Source organism: Chiloscyllium punctatum, chromosome 1 (genome assembly GCF_047496795.1).
Source record: "Chiloscyllium punctatum isolate Juve2018m chromosome 1, sChiPun1.3, whole genome shotgun sequence".
Classification (NCBI taxonomy): domain Eukaryota; kingdom Metazoa; phylum Chordata; class Chondrichthyes; order Orectolobiformes; family Hemiscylliidae; genus Chiloscyllium; species Chiloscyllium punctatum.
Window position 1 is genome coordinate 13704101 of NC_092739.1, and position 14362 is coordinate 13718462.

Sequence of the window (14362 nt, forward strand, 5' to 3'; positions counted from 1 at the left end):
TTATGACTTTAATATGTCTTCTAGGTAGAGGTGCCTAATCAAACTGAGGTATTTCTACGCAGGGTAGGTTAACTGGCAGGGAAGTTGATTTGGGCTACTCCCTCAGGTTGAGAAAAATAATTATATTAAATGAATATTGCAGAACTACTTCTACTCTCTGGTGACTTAGGGTTATCTGGAGAAAGATTGCTTGGAAATTGTCTGTGACTTCTCCCGAGGGGAAAATGAAAAGTGTAATTGTTGACACCTCTGTTTGAGGTATGCCTGGTGCTGCTCCTAGTAAGCCTTCCTGCAATCTTGAGGAAGTTCAGGACAATATCATTATGCAATCAACTCTCTGATGAGTGTTAATTACATAACAGTAAGTGTTAATATTGTTAAATGTATGAGTCAAATCTTGCAGTCAAGTAGAAATTATACACAGCCATATTGCATATTCTCCCCGTGTCTGCGTGGGTTTCCTCCGGGTGCTCTGGTTTCCTCCCACGGTCCAAAGATGTGCAGGTCAGGTGAATTGGCCGTGCTAAATTGCCCGTAGTGTTTGGTGCTTTAATCAGAGGGAAATGGGTCTGGGTGGGTTACTCTTCGGAGGGTCGGTGTGGACTTGTTGGGCCGAAGGGCCTGTTTCCACACTGTTGGGAATCTAATCTAATTACACATAATCTGGTATTTGGCTATCTACTCGATTTCAAACCCTCCTCCAGCTTGTGCTACCTGATTTATTTAGGCATAGTATTGAATCTTTCCAACATATGCAAATATAGCATCAATTATCTGGCTAATCAAGAAGGTTTTGTACTGCCACTGGGAGTTGCTAAATAAAGATCTTAGATTTACACATTGCTGTATCACATCCTCAAGTGCAAAGTGCAACAAATTAATTATTTCTGAAGTGAAGTTACTGTTGCGTAGGCAAATATGTCGAACAAATTGTAGAAAGCAAGGCACCACAAATAGCAAGTGTAGATGACTGATCAAATTGTCATGTCGGTCCAGGATGTTAGGTGCGATATTATGAGTCAGACTGTGCTTTGTTTAAAGTCTCCATCTGAAAGTGCTCTGGCAATGCAGCACTATGCAGTACTCTAGTGTAGTATTGGTAGAAATTATTGATATTGTCCTGAACCTCCTCAAGATTGCAGGAAGGCTTACTAGGAGCAGCACCAGGCATACCTCAAACAGAGGTGTCAACTTGGTGAAGCTACAAGTCTACTTATATGCCAAAGAGCATAAAGAGTATTCAACAGACAGTTAAGCAATTCTACAACCAACAGGTCAGATCTCAGCTCTGTAGTCATTCCATTATGGAGGAGAAGGCTCCACATATTGCCAGTATCAATAATGGAGGAGAAGGCTGAATCCTATGTCACTATCTTTAGACAGAAGTGTTGAGAAGTTCCATCTTAGCCTCCTCCAGAGGTCCCCAGCATCATAGAGGCCAGCCTCTATTTTACTGATTCAATTCAGTCCTCGTGATAACAAGAAATGACTGAATGCATTGGATACTGAAAACAACATGGCAACAATAATGCTGAAGGTCAGTGCTCTGGAATAACTCATGCCTCAAGCCAAGCTGTTCCACTGCAGTCACAACACTCATTTATCAGCAAGGTGGAAAATTGCCCAGGTATGTTCTGTCTACGAAAAGCAGCACAAATCCAACCCAGCCAGCCTACTGTGCGATCTAGCTGCACTTGCTCAGTGATAACCTGATAATTAATGTTAAGTTTAGGTTTTGCCAGGATCACAGCTCCTGACCTCATTAAAACCCTGATCCAAACATTGACATTTAGGACATAGGCACAGCTAGGATAGGCCACTGAGCCCCACAGTGCCTGCTCTGTCATGCAATAAGCTCTGATCTCCCTGCTATAGGAAAGACGTTGTGGAGCTTGAAAGCGATCAGAAAAGAATTACAAGGATGTTGCTGGGATTGGAGGATTTGAACTATATGGAGAGGCCGAAAAGGCTGGGGCTATTTTCCGTGGAGTGTCGGTGGCTGAGAGGTGACCTTACAGAGGTTTATAAAATCATGAGAGGCATGGATAGTCAAGGTCTTTTTCCCAGAGAAAGGGAATCCAAAATTCATCCAACTCCAAAGGGCATAGGTTTAGGGTGAGAGGGGAAGATTTAAAAGGGGCCTAAGGAGCAACTTTTTCACACAGAGGGTGGTGCGTGAGCTGCCAGAGGATGTGGTGGAGGCATGTATGAATTAGACCAAAGGGTCTGATTCCATGTTGTATATCTTTGTGACTCTATGACTCTGTGCATGATTTGGTTGTGGTCTCAACCCCACTTTTTTGTCTGCCTCCTATAACACTTGTAACATGTTACAAGTGGCACAAGTACACAGTAACTCTCGACTCTGATCTACAGTCCTCACTTTCTCCTACACAGTGCCTACACTTGTAAGGCTCCTGCCACACAGTAGGGAGTGCAACAGGGACATGGTCTACTTTAGTAAAGGGACTAAGGTGCAGGGAGTTCAGCAAGTGGAATTTCAGGAGAGTTAGGTGACGCTGGATGGCCTCTACTTTAATGCGACCAGTATTATAGATAATACAGATGGGTTAAGGGCATGATTTATAAAATCATGAGGGGCATAGATAGGGTAAATAGACAAGGTATTTTCCATGGGGTCGGGGAGTCCAGAACTAGAGGGCATAGATTTAGGGTGAGATGGGAAAGATATAAAAGGGGCCTAAGGGGCAACTTTTTCATGCAAATAGTGGTGCGTGTGTGGAATGAGCTGCCAGAGGAAGTGGTGGAGGCTGGTACAATTACAACTTTTAAAAGGCATATGGATGGGTATATGAATAGGAAGGGTTTAGAGGGATGTGTGCCAAGTGCTGGCAAATAGGACCAGACTTATTTAGGATATCTGGTCTGCATGGACTTGTTGGGCCGAAGGGCCTGTCTCCACACTGTAGGAATTCTAGGATTCTATGTAGAAAGTCCATCAAGGGATGGTACATGCTGGTGAATGAAGCTGGACCTGGATTCATTTTAGTGATAGTGACCACAACATGATAGGTTTTAAATTTGTAACGAAAAAGGAAAAAGATGGTCCACAAAAAATGGAATTTAGATTAGGCAGTCAGATTTTATTAAAATAAGGATGGATCTGGCCAAAGTAGACTTGGAATAGCTACTTCAGGGTATCTCTTCATCAGAACAGTGAAGGTGCATTAAAAATGGAACTGGCAAGAGGACAGTCCCAATGTGTTCCCTTTAAGGTGAAATGTAGGAGCAACAAGCCCAAAGAACTCTGGATATCTCGGAAAATTCAAGACTGAATAAGAAGGGAGAAAAGGGCTTTTAACTTGTACAAAGGGAATCCTTTGTGAAGTAAGTGCAGAACTTAAGAAAACAATTAGGAGAGCAAAGTGGAGCATGAAAAAAAAACTGGCGGGTGAGATTAAGGAGAATCCTAAAATATTCTAAGTATATCATGGGAAGGAGGATAACCAAGGAAGCAGTGTGTCCAATTAGAGTCCAAGAGTACAATGTGTGTGTGGAGTCGGAGAACATTGGTAGGGGGTTAAACAAAGTTTTCAAAACCTTCTTCACCTTGGAGAAGGAACGTGTTGGGGTACAGAATTCTGGAAGAAGGATTGAGGCTTTTGAGCAGCTTGACATAGGAAATGAGGAAGTATTGGAGGTTTTAGCGGGGTGAAAAGTGAATAAATCTCTAGGTCCAGATGAGTTATATTCCTGGGTGCTGTGGAGGATGAGTGAGGAAATTATAAGGGCCTCAGGGGATAAGCCAAATGACTCGATGACAGCTAATGTGTTTCCATCTTTCAAAAAGGGTGGTTGAGATAAATCAGGGAACTACAGACCAGTGGTCTCACATCAGTGGGAGGGAAACAATTAGAGAAAATTAATACCTACTTGGAAAGGCAAAGTTTAGATTTGATTCCCTACAGTACGAAAACAGGCCCTTCAGCCCAACAAGTCCACACTGACCCTCCGAAGAGTGACCCACCCAGACCCATTTCCCCCACCCTACACTAACTGCTAAGATGGCACTTTAGCACAGTCAATTCACCTTTGGATTGCGGGAGGAAACCAGAGCACCCGGAGGAAACCCACACAGACACAGGGAGAATGTGCAAACTCCACACAGTCAGTCACCCAAGGCAGGAATTGAACCAGGGTCCCTGGTACTGTGAGGCAGCAGTGCTAGCCACTATGCCACCCCAGGGATAATCAGCATGGCTTTTTCAGAGGGCAGTCATGCCTAACAAATTTATCTGAATGTCTCAAAGAGGTGACCAGGTGTATAGCTGATGGTTGTACAATTGACGTGTTTATATGGAATTCAGAAAAGCTTTTGACAAGGTTTCACATGGAAGGCTGATTAAAAAAAAGATAAAGCACATGGGACGTCAGATAACTTGACAAGTAGGATCCAAACTTGGTTAAATGGCTGAAGACAGAGGTGATGGTAAAAAGGCTGTTTGTGTACCTTGAGGCCAGTATCCAGTAAGGTACTGCAGAAATCAGTTCTACTGCTGAAACAAATAGGTTCCTGACCCACTTCCAAATATCTAGTTTCCCAATCGATTTAAGCTGACCTGCCTGTTTTAATCATGTTTTAAAAATAATAATTAGATGTAACTTTGGCAATCCTTCAGTCCTCTCGCACCAATATCCAAGGATTATTAGAAGATTTTGAGAAGAGGCTTCACAGTTACCACTATTACGTCCCTGAACAACCTTGGATAAATTCTATTTCAGATGATGGATGATAGTAGTATTATTGCTAGACTATTAATCCAGAGACCCAGCTAATGTTCTTGTAACCCACATTCAAATCCCACCAAGGCAGATGGTGGAATTTAAATTCAATAATAACCGAGAAATAAGAGTCTAATGATGACTACGAAACCATTCCTGATGAAGAGCTTATGCCCGAAACATCGATTCTCCTGCTCCTTGGATGCAACCTGACCAGCTATGCTTTACAAGCACCACATTCTTGACTCTGATCTCCAGCATCTGCAGTTCCTCACTTTCTCTTAATTGACAAAGGTTTCATGTCAATGTCAAAAAGTGTGGTGCTGGATAAGCACAGCAAGTCAGGCAGCATCCAAGGAGCAGGAGAATCAACTTTTCGGACATAAGTCCTTCATCAGGAATGAGGGTCATTCCTGATGAAGGGCTTATGCCCGAAAAGTCAATTGTCCTGCTCCTCGGATGCTGCCTGACCTGCTGTGCTTTTCCAGCACCACACTCGAACGATTGTCAATTGTCAGGAAAAAACCATCAGGTTCACTAATGTTTTTTATAGAGGGAAATCTGCCATCCTTACCTGGTCTGACCTACATATGACCTACACATAAACAGACCCACAGCAATGTGGTTGACTTTTAACTGCCCTCTGGACAATTGGGGATGGCAAGAAATATTGGCCAAACTAGTAATGCCAACATCCCATGAACGAATAAAAAGAATGAACTGGGTAATTTTTCTCTTGTGAGTACCTCCATTTCAATTTCTCTACTGTCCTCTCTTCTTGTATTCCAATTCTTATTTTCTATAATAACTGAAATAATGGAAAAAATTATCAAAGAAATCTATATTATGCTGTTTGGCATTACCAAATGATACTTGTCATGTCAACTTGGATATTAAACAGAAAATCCTTCATTGCAAGTGTTTTGACAGTTAATTTGTAATTATTGAATATTATGTGCATTTTACAGTTTGATATTTTATAATCTACTTACCTTAACCCATCCATCTCTTCCATGTCATCAAGAGTAATCATTCCATCTCCAAGGAAGATGTACAAAAAACCATCAGGTCCAAACAAGAGCTGTCCACCCAAATGCTTTCTGTGTAACTCTGCTACTTCAATCAATACCTTTGCCGTTCTTGTATCCACTTGATTTGCATTTTTTCTATGTAACAAGTTAAAATTATGTTTACTAATGCAATTACATTCAGTTAGTCATTTGGTAGTACAGAACATGATTATTAGAGTCATAGAGATGTACAGCATGGAAACAGACCCTTCGGTCCAACCCGTCCATGCCGACAGATATCCCAACCCAATCTAGTCCCACCTGCCAGCACCCAGCCCATATCCCTCCAAACCCTTCCTATTCATCTCCCCATCCAAATGCCTCTTAAATGGTGCAATTGTACCAGCCTCCACCACTTCCTCTGGCAGCTCATTCCATACATGTACCACACTCTGTGTGAAAAAGTTGCCCCTTAGGTCTCTTTTATATCTTTCCCCTCTCACCCTAAACCTATGCCCTCTAGTTCGCTGAAAAAAAGACATTTTGTCGATTTTTTTCACTTTGCACTCAATCAGGACAATTTGCAAGAAATGGTAATGTGGAAGAAAATCAGTTTTTAATTGTGTGAGAGTGTTGATTCATAGGAAAGTGGACTCTGATTAGTTATAGCAAATAATCGCTATAGCGAATAATCCTGCTAAGTAATTCTGAATGCATGAAGAGGTATGCTGGCAACAAGTCAATCTTGGCGGAGAAAGTGAGGACCACAGATGCTGGAGACCAGAGTTAAAAGTGTCGTGCTGGAAAAGTGCAGCAGGCCAGGCAGCATCCGAGGAGCAGGAGAATCGACGTTTCGGGCATAAGCCCTTCTTCAGGATTCCTGCCTGGCCTGCTGTGCTTTTCCAGCACTACACTTTTCAACAACAAGTCAGTCTTGTCAGTCAGGTTCATAGTGTGGCGCATCTGTGGGTATCTACTGTAAGCTTAAAGCATTAATACACAGGGCTCTGTGCTTTGCATGCAAAGAGAATGAACGCAGACTGCATCTCTTTCAACTCAAAAAGATACATGACTGCCATTCTCAGGTTCATTTCTTAGGGCAATATCTTGAGTTAGCCTGCCTGGTTTAAAATTTAAATAAAACTTGGCAGCTGTTAGTCATCATTAAATGGTGCATTTTCCGTGACGATTCCTCTCCGAACCAGAGTTCACTTGTCAACTAATTAGCTTTGTCATACAGTATAAATGCTGTTTTCCCTTTACATTGGCATTCTTGAGAATTGTCTGTTGAGTGCAATAAAACACTGTCTTTTATAGCGATACATAATTACATTCCTTTGAAAAATACATTAAAGGAAGAACGTGCATTTTGTAGAGACTTTCGTGACCTTAGAATGCACCAAAATCCTTTACAACTAGTTAAACATATTTTTGAAGTGTATTCAGTGGTAGAGTCACATGACAGTCAAGATGGTGACAGCAAGATCCCATAAGCAGCAACTAAATTAATGTTCAAATAATCTGTTCCACTCGTTTTGTTGGGAAGACAGATATTGTCAGAATACTGGGTAAACATTCCTTCATTTTCTTCTATAATGCATGGGATGCCCATTTGAGAAGCAAGAATGCCTTGGCTCTTATCCAAACAGCAGCACCTCTGCTGATACTGTACTCCCTCACCACTGAATTGAAGGATTAGCCAGAATATCTGCTTAAAGCTCCAGAGTGGTACTTGAACTCACAACCTTCTGACTCAGTTGGAAGAGTGTGACTACCAAGTCAAGGCTGACAACCGTCGTCATTACTCAAAGGGACAAGAATGTATCAATTTAGGCAACTTAATTAAATACATTCAAAATTCTTTATTCAGAACTTAGCGTTTTCATTTTAATTTTAATACTCCTTCTTGTATAATGAATAGTGAGATAATTGATTATTATATCAAGGATACTTCTTGAAGGTTTACTGAATCCCACAGTTTGAATGTTCCAGTTTGGTTTAAAGGTGATTCACCTTTAGTTAATGACATGTCTAAACTGGTATTGATTCTAGCTTCTCACAGAGTCAGATTCCAAAAGATTTATTAAAGTTAACAGATACACGTTGGAATATCCCAAATAGTGATAGTCCTTTGTAATGGTCTGAATTAAAAATGTTGTCCTAATGGCAGCAATATTTTTATGTTCAGCTGGACTATTTAAATGGAGTTCTTAAACATATCTATAAAATGGAACAACATTTTCACTCATAACATAGTCAAACATTTATAAAACTAACCACAATTAAATTAAAACAGTTATGAAAACTGAATCAACCGTATATTAGAAAATGTGAACTTCCTTTTATCGTGATATGCAGAATTGAGGTGCATAATTTAATGTTAGAACTTGCTCCAGTGTGAAATAAACTAACTATAACCAAGTAACTTGGTTCTTGCATTTGGCTATCTTTACCAACAAATACAGTAATGAGCAGTTTAAAGAATTTTAGAAGTTAAGCAGTATAAATTCTTATGTTACTGTTTTGATGAACTAATAAATAGCATCATCTTTCTATATATAGGTATCATGGCATTTACATTGTCATTTACAGCAAATGAAGCCTTGTTCCATGTGTTCAGTAATTAATATTGGTGTGACATTTGGAGCAAAAAATTTCTCATATTGTTTTTGGACTACCTGGAAACAGTGTATTCGACTACTCGAAGAATGTGGTCGTGTGGTCCAATGGCCCATCGTTCTTGGTTGGTGGTATAAGACGCATAGAGCTTTCCATTTTTCTTATATTTGGGATGGAATGCAAGGCTTAATAGTCCTCTTTCATCTCCACCCTGTGGTTAAATTAAAAGAAAGATTGTAATTTTAAATATGTTCTCCATTTGTTTCATCTGGAAACCAGTGGAGAGGATCTTTTCTGGTGGGGATAATTTGTTTATAAACTCTCTCTTTTCTTTCTCACATTGACTATTACACACAAAAGGATTATAAAATATTTCCATTTAAATAACTCTCCAAGTTAGAATCAGGCATTTGTCACTACTGACATGAGCAATGCATTGCATATAAAAACCTCTTACTGCACCATTGTAAAGTGATTTGTGTGCGTAATCTTTAGATCGCCATGAAGACAAGTCTAAATGCTCGGAAGAATTCTTTGTTCAGCTATTAACTTGTTTATATACTAAAGAAGACAAATGAGTCCAACACTAGCAGCAGCTTTTCCTGCTGTTAATATTCTTAAAGCATCCAATACCACAGGGTGAGCTGTGAACCTCTTGCCTTGGCACTGCACTCCAAAAGCAATTAAATTGATTGTTTAGTTATATGAACTTTTCTTAACCCTTGAGGCAGTTACATCAGTTGTCACATCTCTGGTGGTCTGCTTCTTTTCGTCTATAATAATTAATAGCCATTTTTCATTTGGAGCTGTGTACTGGACAATGGAGATATGCATGGAATGCAAATGACTCAGTGTTTAGCATATTGCATTAAAGGTTACTTGCGTATTCCTTTAAAAATCCATCTCATTACAAATGGGGTGATATTTTCTTTCAGTTTATGCATTCTGGATTGTAGTGTACGATAAAAAGTCAATTGATAGTCATCTCAATTGATCTCAAAGATCTACCACCAATAAATTTGTTTTTGTTACTGGACATAGACAGTGACCATCTGAAAACACAACAATCTTGCACCTGTGATAAATTTAAAAGGGTATACTCCTTGTTCATCTCTCTTGTTGAGCTGTCTTCATCACAGCACCAAAAGAGTCCTACATATATATTTCTAATCAAAGGAACAATGAAAGAAATTGAATTTGTTGTATATAATACTGGTAATAAATCTAAATGTTGTTTGATGCATTTCTGAAATTCTGTTTTAAAGAACTTGAAACTCAGTTGCTATAAAAGAAGGTTCCCACAACACATTTATTTAACAGCAATTAGAAATAAAGGCAAAAAACTAAACAGGTACCCTACTGTTTGATACACGTTTGTGGACGGCACAAAGGTTTGTGGAGCTCGGGAAAGTGAGGAGGATTACCAGAAGATACAAAAGGATGATAGATAGGCAGGAGAGTTGGATGGAGAAATGGCAGATGTAATTTAATGTGAATGAGTGTGAAGTGATGCATTTTGGAAGGTCTAAGACAAGGGAAGTATACAGTAAATTGCAGAACCCTGAGAAGCATTAACATACAGAGGGATCTAGGCATACAGATCCACAGTTCCCTGAAAATGGCAACACAAGTGGATAAGGAGGTCAAGAAGGCATAAGGCATGCTTGTTTTCATTGGTTGGGGCACAGGGTATGAAAACTGGCAAGTCATGTTACAACGGTCGTGAACGTTAGTTAGGCCACATTTGGAATACTGCATACCGTTTTGGTCGCCTCACTACCGTAAGGATGTGGAGGCCTTGGAGGAAAGGTTTACCAGAATGATGCCTGATTAGCAACGAGGAGGGATTGGACAAACTCGCTTTGTTTTCACAAGAACATCAGAAGCTGAGGGGTGAAGCAATATTGGTTTACAAACATATGAGAGGCAGGGATAGAATGGATTGTCGGAATTTTTCAATTACTAGGGGCACAGGTTGAAGGTAAAAGAGGGCAAGTTTAAAAGAGTGGTCAGAGGCAAGTCTTTTTTTTTGGAATGTTTTGCCAGAGGAGGTGGTAGAAGCAGATAAAATAGCAACTTTTTCAAAGGCATCCTAAGAGATACATGAATGGGCAAAGAATAGAGGGATACAGATCGCAAGGTTTTTAGTTTAGAAAGGCATCATGTGTCAGTGCAGGCTTGATGGGCTGAATGGCCGGTTCCTGTGCTGTACTGTTCCTTGTATTTTGCCTGTACTTGCATCTGGGACCACCTCTGCATCTCTGCCCAAAACTGTTGATATCTTTTTTAAGGCTAAAATACATAAAATTTCCATTTAATTTTGGGAATGTCTGTTCATTGCTTGTTCTAATGAAGTGCATCAATGTGATTTTCTATTCTCTGCTTCCAGTCCCAAGTTCATTGTAAAAAGAACCTGAAAAAAAACTCAAGCTTGGCTAAAACACATCCACTCATCCTGGGTTTTGCAACAAGACAGTCAAGACTCTTGCTTTAGGCTTTCCAATAAGCACATCAGAAACATGATATTAAAATAAACAGCTAATCTGATCAGTACATAATAGAGATTTACTTATACTAGAAGCAGTAGCCAAGATAAACTCTCCTGAGGCATAAACTAAGCAGAGGTAACCTGCTGTTACAAGCACTGAACTTCTTTGCCTGTACGTTGAGTATTACTTGCAACAAATTCGGATTTCTCGCTGCTTTTCACAAAATAGCAGATTTAAGATACCTTTTAGCACTGGGATACTGTGAAAACTTCCTTCAAACTATAATACACTTGCAGACCAATAGTTAGTATTACCAGTTTTCTAAGATGACCTCCATCACTAAAACAGAACAAATCATAGAGACAGAAAACTCTCCTTTAAAACTTTTCAGTATTACATGACAAGGAACATATTATATGGAAGGGACACATTGAACAGCAAACATTAATTATTCTACCAATGAAAGAGGGATTACAGCTGCTATGCAGCACATTCCAATTAGAATTCTATGCGAAAATATTGATGACAAAGGACAAAGAATGGGTAAAGACTTTTCTAAATTCAGGGATTCTGTAAGTGCAATATTTTGTTTTATCCACCAACATCACAGTTTTGTGCTGAAATGTTATGACCAACTTTTTACATCTTACAGTTTAATTACTTACACCTCAAACTGAAAATATAATAACCACAATTTACTAATTTGCAATCAGAACAGCAGCCAAACCAAATTCAATGATTTTATCAGGATAATGAATAGACTGAATTGTATTTTTAATATAGTTTTAGTACCATTATGTAGGAAAGTTTCAGGACCTTCTTACTTTAAATAAATACTTACCATTTCCAATACAATTAAATATTGAAACGAACTAAATATGTAGCTTTCAGTGATTTGCAACAATTATGAAGGTAGAAATAGAAAACATTGATTAAGCCTCATGAATCAATCAATTCTGCCATTCTGCTATTGATCGTGACTGATCTGCAATTCAACTCCATTTACTCCATAACTTCTCATAACTGTGGTGAGCAAAAATTTGGGAACTTTACATTTTGAAGGATTCAATTACAACAACTTCAGTTTGTACAGTCCCTTTCATGTAGCCAAGAATCTCAAGTTACTTCACAGAGGTGTCATCGAACAACCTTCCGTTTGGTTCCTGATATCCACTGATTTTAATTTTTTGGTGCCCAAGTAGTTTTCATCCAACCTATTATTTCTTTAATAATCAATAACATCTCAACTATATGACCCCTTAATCATTGACAGAAGGGAATACATGTTGAGTATATGTAACTTTTTAGTTTAACCCTTTCAATCTCAGTACCATTCTGGTAAATATGAGCTACAGTCCCTCCATGTCAATGTATTCATCCTGAGATTTGGTGCCCAGAATTATATAGCGCTCTAAATGAAGTCTAATCAGTGCTTTATATAATTAATAAAGATTATGTCAATTAACACAAAGAGAATTGATCACCGTTATTATGTGAAAGTCTTTGGAGGGCACAATGGAAAACTATATCACCATGGTTCCCTATTTTAGGCATTTAAAGAATCATTATTTTGTCTTAAATGGCATATCAAAAATTTGTTCTCATTAGTTCCAAGAAGCAAAATTAAAATTGACAATTATTTACAAAATACGAGCCTGGAAATGTAACTGTGCCTTCTGCACATGCCATTGGAAAACAGATTACTTGAAACGAGTGCTCATTGTTCGATATCATCTGCCAGCTCTGCTTATTAGATGCATATTTTTGAGGAGGCAGGAAATCAAGTCTATCTGACACCACTTAAAAGGTTTGGGCACTACAGTTGTTGAGAAACTTACAGGTTTTTTTTTAACTTACTTATAAGTTAAAAAATAGCTGCAGGAGATTCAAAGAGGACATCCAGTTACTCAGATGTGATGGAGGTCCTGTTCCAGACAGGACAGCATTCAGATACACCCCCAGGCAGCACTCCTACTCTCAGTGGGATCAGGTCATTGAGGAGGTCAACGCCAGGAGCTTATGGCTGCAATGCCAGAAACAGTTTAATGACCTCATCAGCATTGTAATGCCAAGAATCTCGTCTTTCAACTATTCTCTTCTCATATTTGCAACACCTGCAGCTTCCCTAATTACAACATTCATACTTCTCCCTCTCTTCACACCCCCAAAGCTACAACAACACACTTCTTCCTTCTTCACCAATTTAGATAATCTCCACCTCTAGCTCAGGCCCACAGCAAACCTCGTGTCCCAGATTATACACATCAAATGTTCCATCATTAAAGTCATATTCTCAAAACAGCTCACAAGGCTGCCACTAAGGTTTACAGTTGCTTCCTTCATGCAGGTGATCATGCAACATGAGATGAAATGAAGTAACTGGAGGAGGCCGAAATTACCTGAGTGTCCTTTTCATTGGAGAATGCTGTGCTAGTTGTCAGAGGCAGAGTTTAAATTGTAGCCCTGTCATGTGGCAATACTGGAGAAGACCTGTGTGGAGGGTTTCTTCAAATATTGTGCTGTTATTCCCTTCTGACTTCTGCGATGAATGAGTTTGACACATTATTTTAAGCAAATGCAAATGTCAGAGTGATCATGGAGGCAGATGGATTGCACATGTGCAGATTTTGGGGGCAGGCTCTGAAGAGTCAGGAGGACAGTTACTCCATATAGTATTCCTAACCTCTGACCTGTTCTTGTAGCCACTGTATTTATGTGACATTACATAAGACCATAAGACATAGGAGTGGAAGTAAGGCCATTCGGCCCATCGAGTCCACTCCGCCATTCAATCATGGCTGATGCGCATTTCAGCTCCACTTGCCAGCGTTCTCCCCGTAGCCCTTAATTCCTCTAGACAACAAGAACCTATCAATCTCGGCCTTGAAGACATTTAGCGTCCCGGCTTCCACTGCACTCCGTGGCAATGAATTCCACAGGCCCACCACTCTCTGGCTGAAGAAATGTCTCCGCATTTCCGTTCTGAAATGACCCCCTCTAATTCTAAGGCTGTGTCCACGGGTCCTAGTCTCCTCGCCTAACAGAAACAATTTTCTAGCATCCACCTTTTCAAAGCCATGTATTATTTTGTACGTCTCTATTAGATCTCCCCTTAATCTTCTAAACTCCAACGAATACAATCCCAGTATCCTCAGCCGTTCCTCATATGCTAGACCTGTCATTCCAGGGATCATCCGTGTGAATCTCCGCTGGACACGTTCCAGTGCCAGTATGTCCTTCCTGAGGTGTGGGGACCAAAACTGGACACAGTACTCCAAATGGGGCCTAACCAGAGCTTTATAAAGTCTTAGTAGTACATCTCTGCTTTTATATTCCAACCCTCTTGAGATAAGAGACAACATTGCATTCGCTTTCTTAATCACAGACTCAACCTGCATGTTTACCTTTAGAGAATCCTCGACTAGCACTCCCAGATCCCTTTGTGCTTTGGCTTTATTAAGTTTCTCACCATTTAGAAAGTAGTCCATTCCTATATTCTTT

General features: G+C 39.8%; 1 protein-coding gene across 3 annotated transcripts in view; it reads right to left on the minus strand.

Annotated features, from left to right (window-relative positions):
• The window catches only part of hhip (hedgehog interacting protein), a 159716-nt gene that overhangs the window by 98296 nt on the left and 47058 nt on the right, over positions 1 to 14362 (minus strand). For all 3 annotated transcript variants that reach the window (XM_072571620.1, XM_072571612.1, XM_072571629.1), the window contains exons 5-6: positions 8432 to 8583; positions 5736 to 5909 (exon numbers count right to left, since the gene is read on the minus strand). In XM_072571620.1, coding sequence (XP_072427721.1) covers positions 5736 to 5909; positions 8432 to 8583 — 326 coding nt within the window. The remainder of the gene's footprint in view (positions 1 to 5735; positions 5910 to 8431; positions 8584 to 14362) is intronic.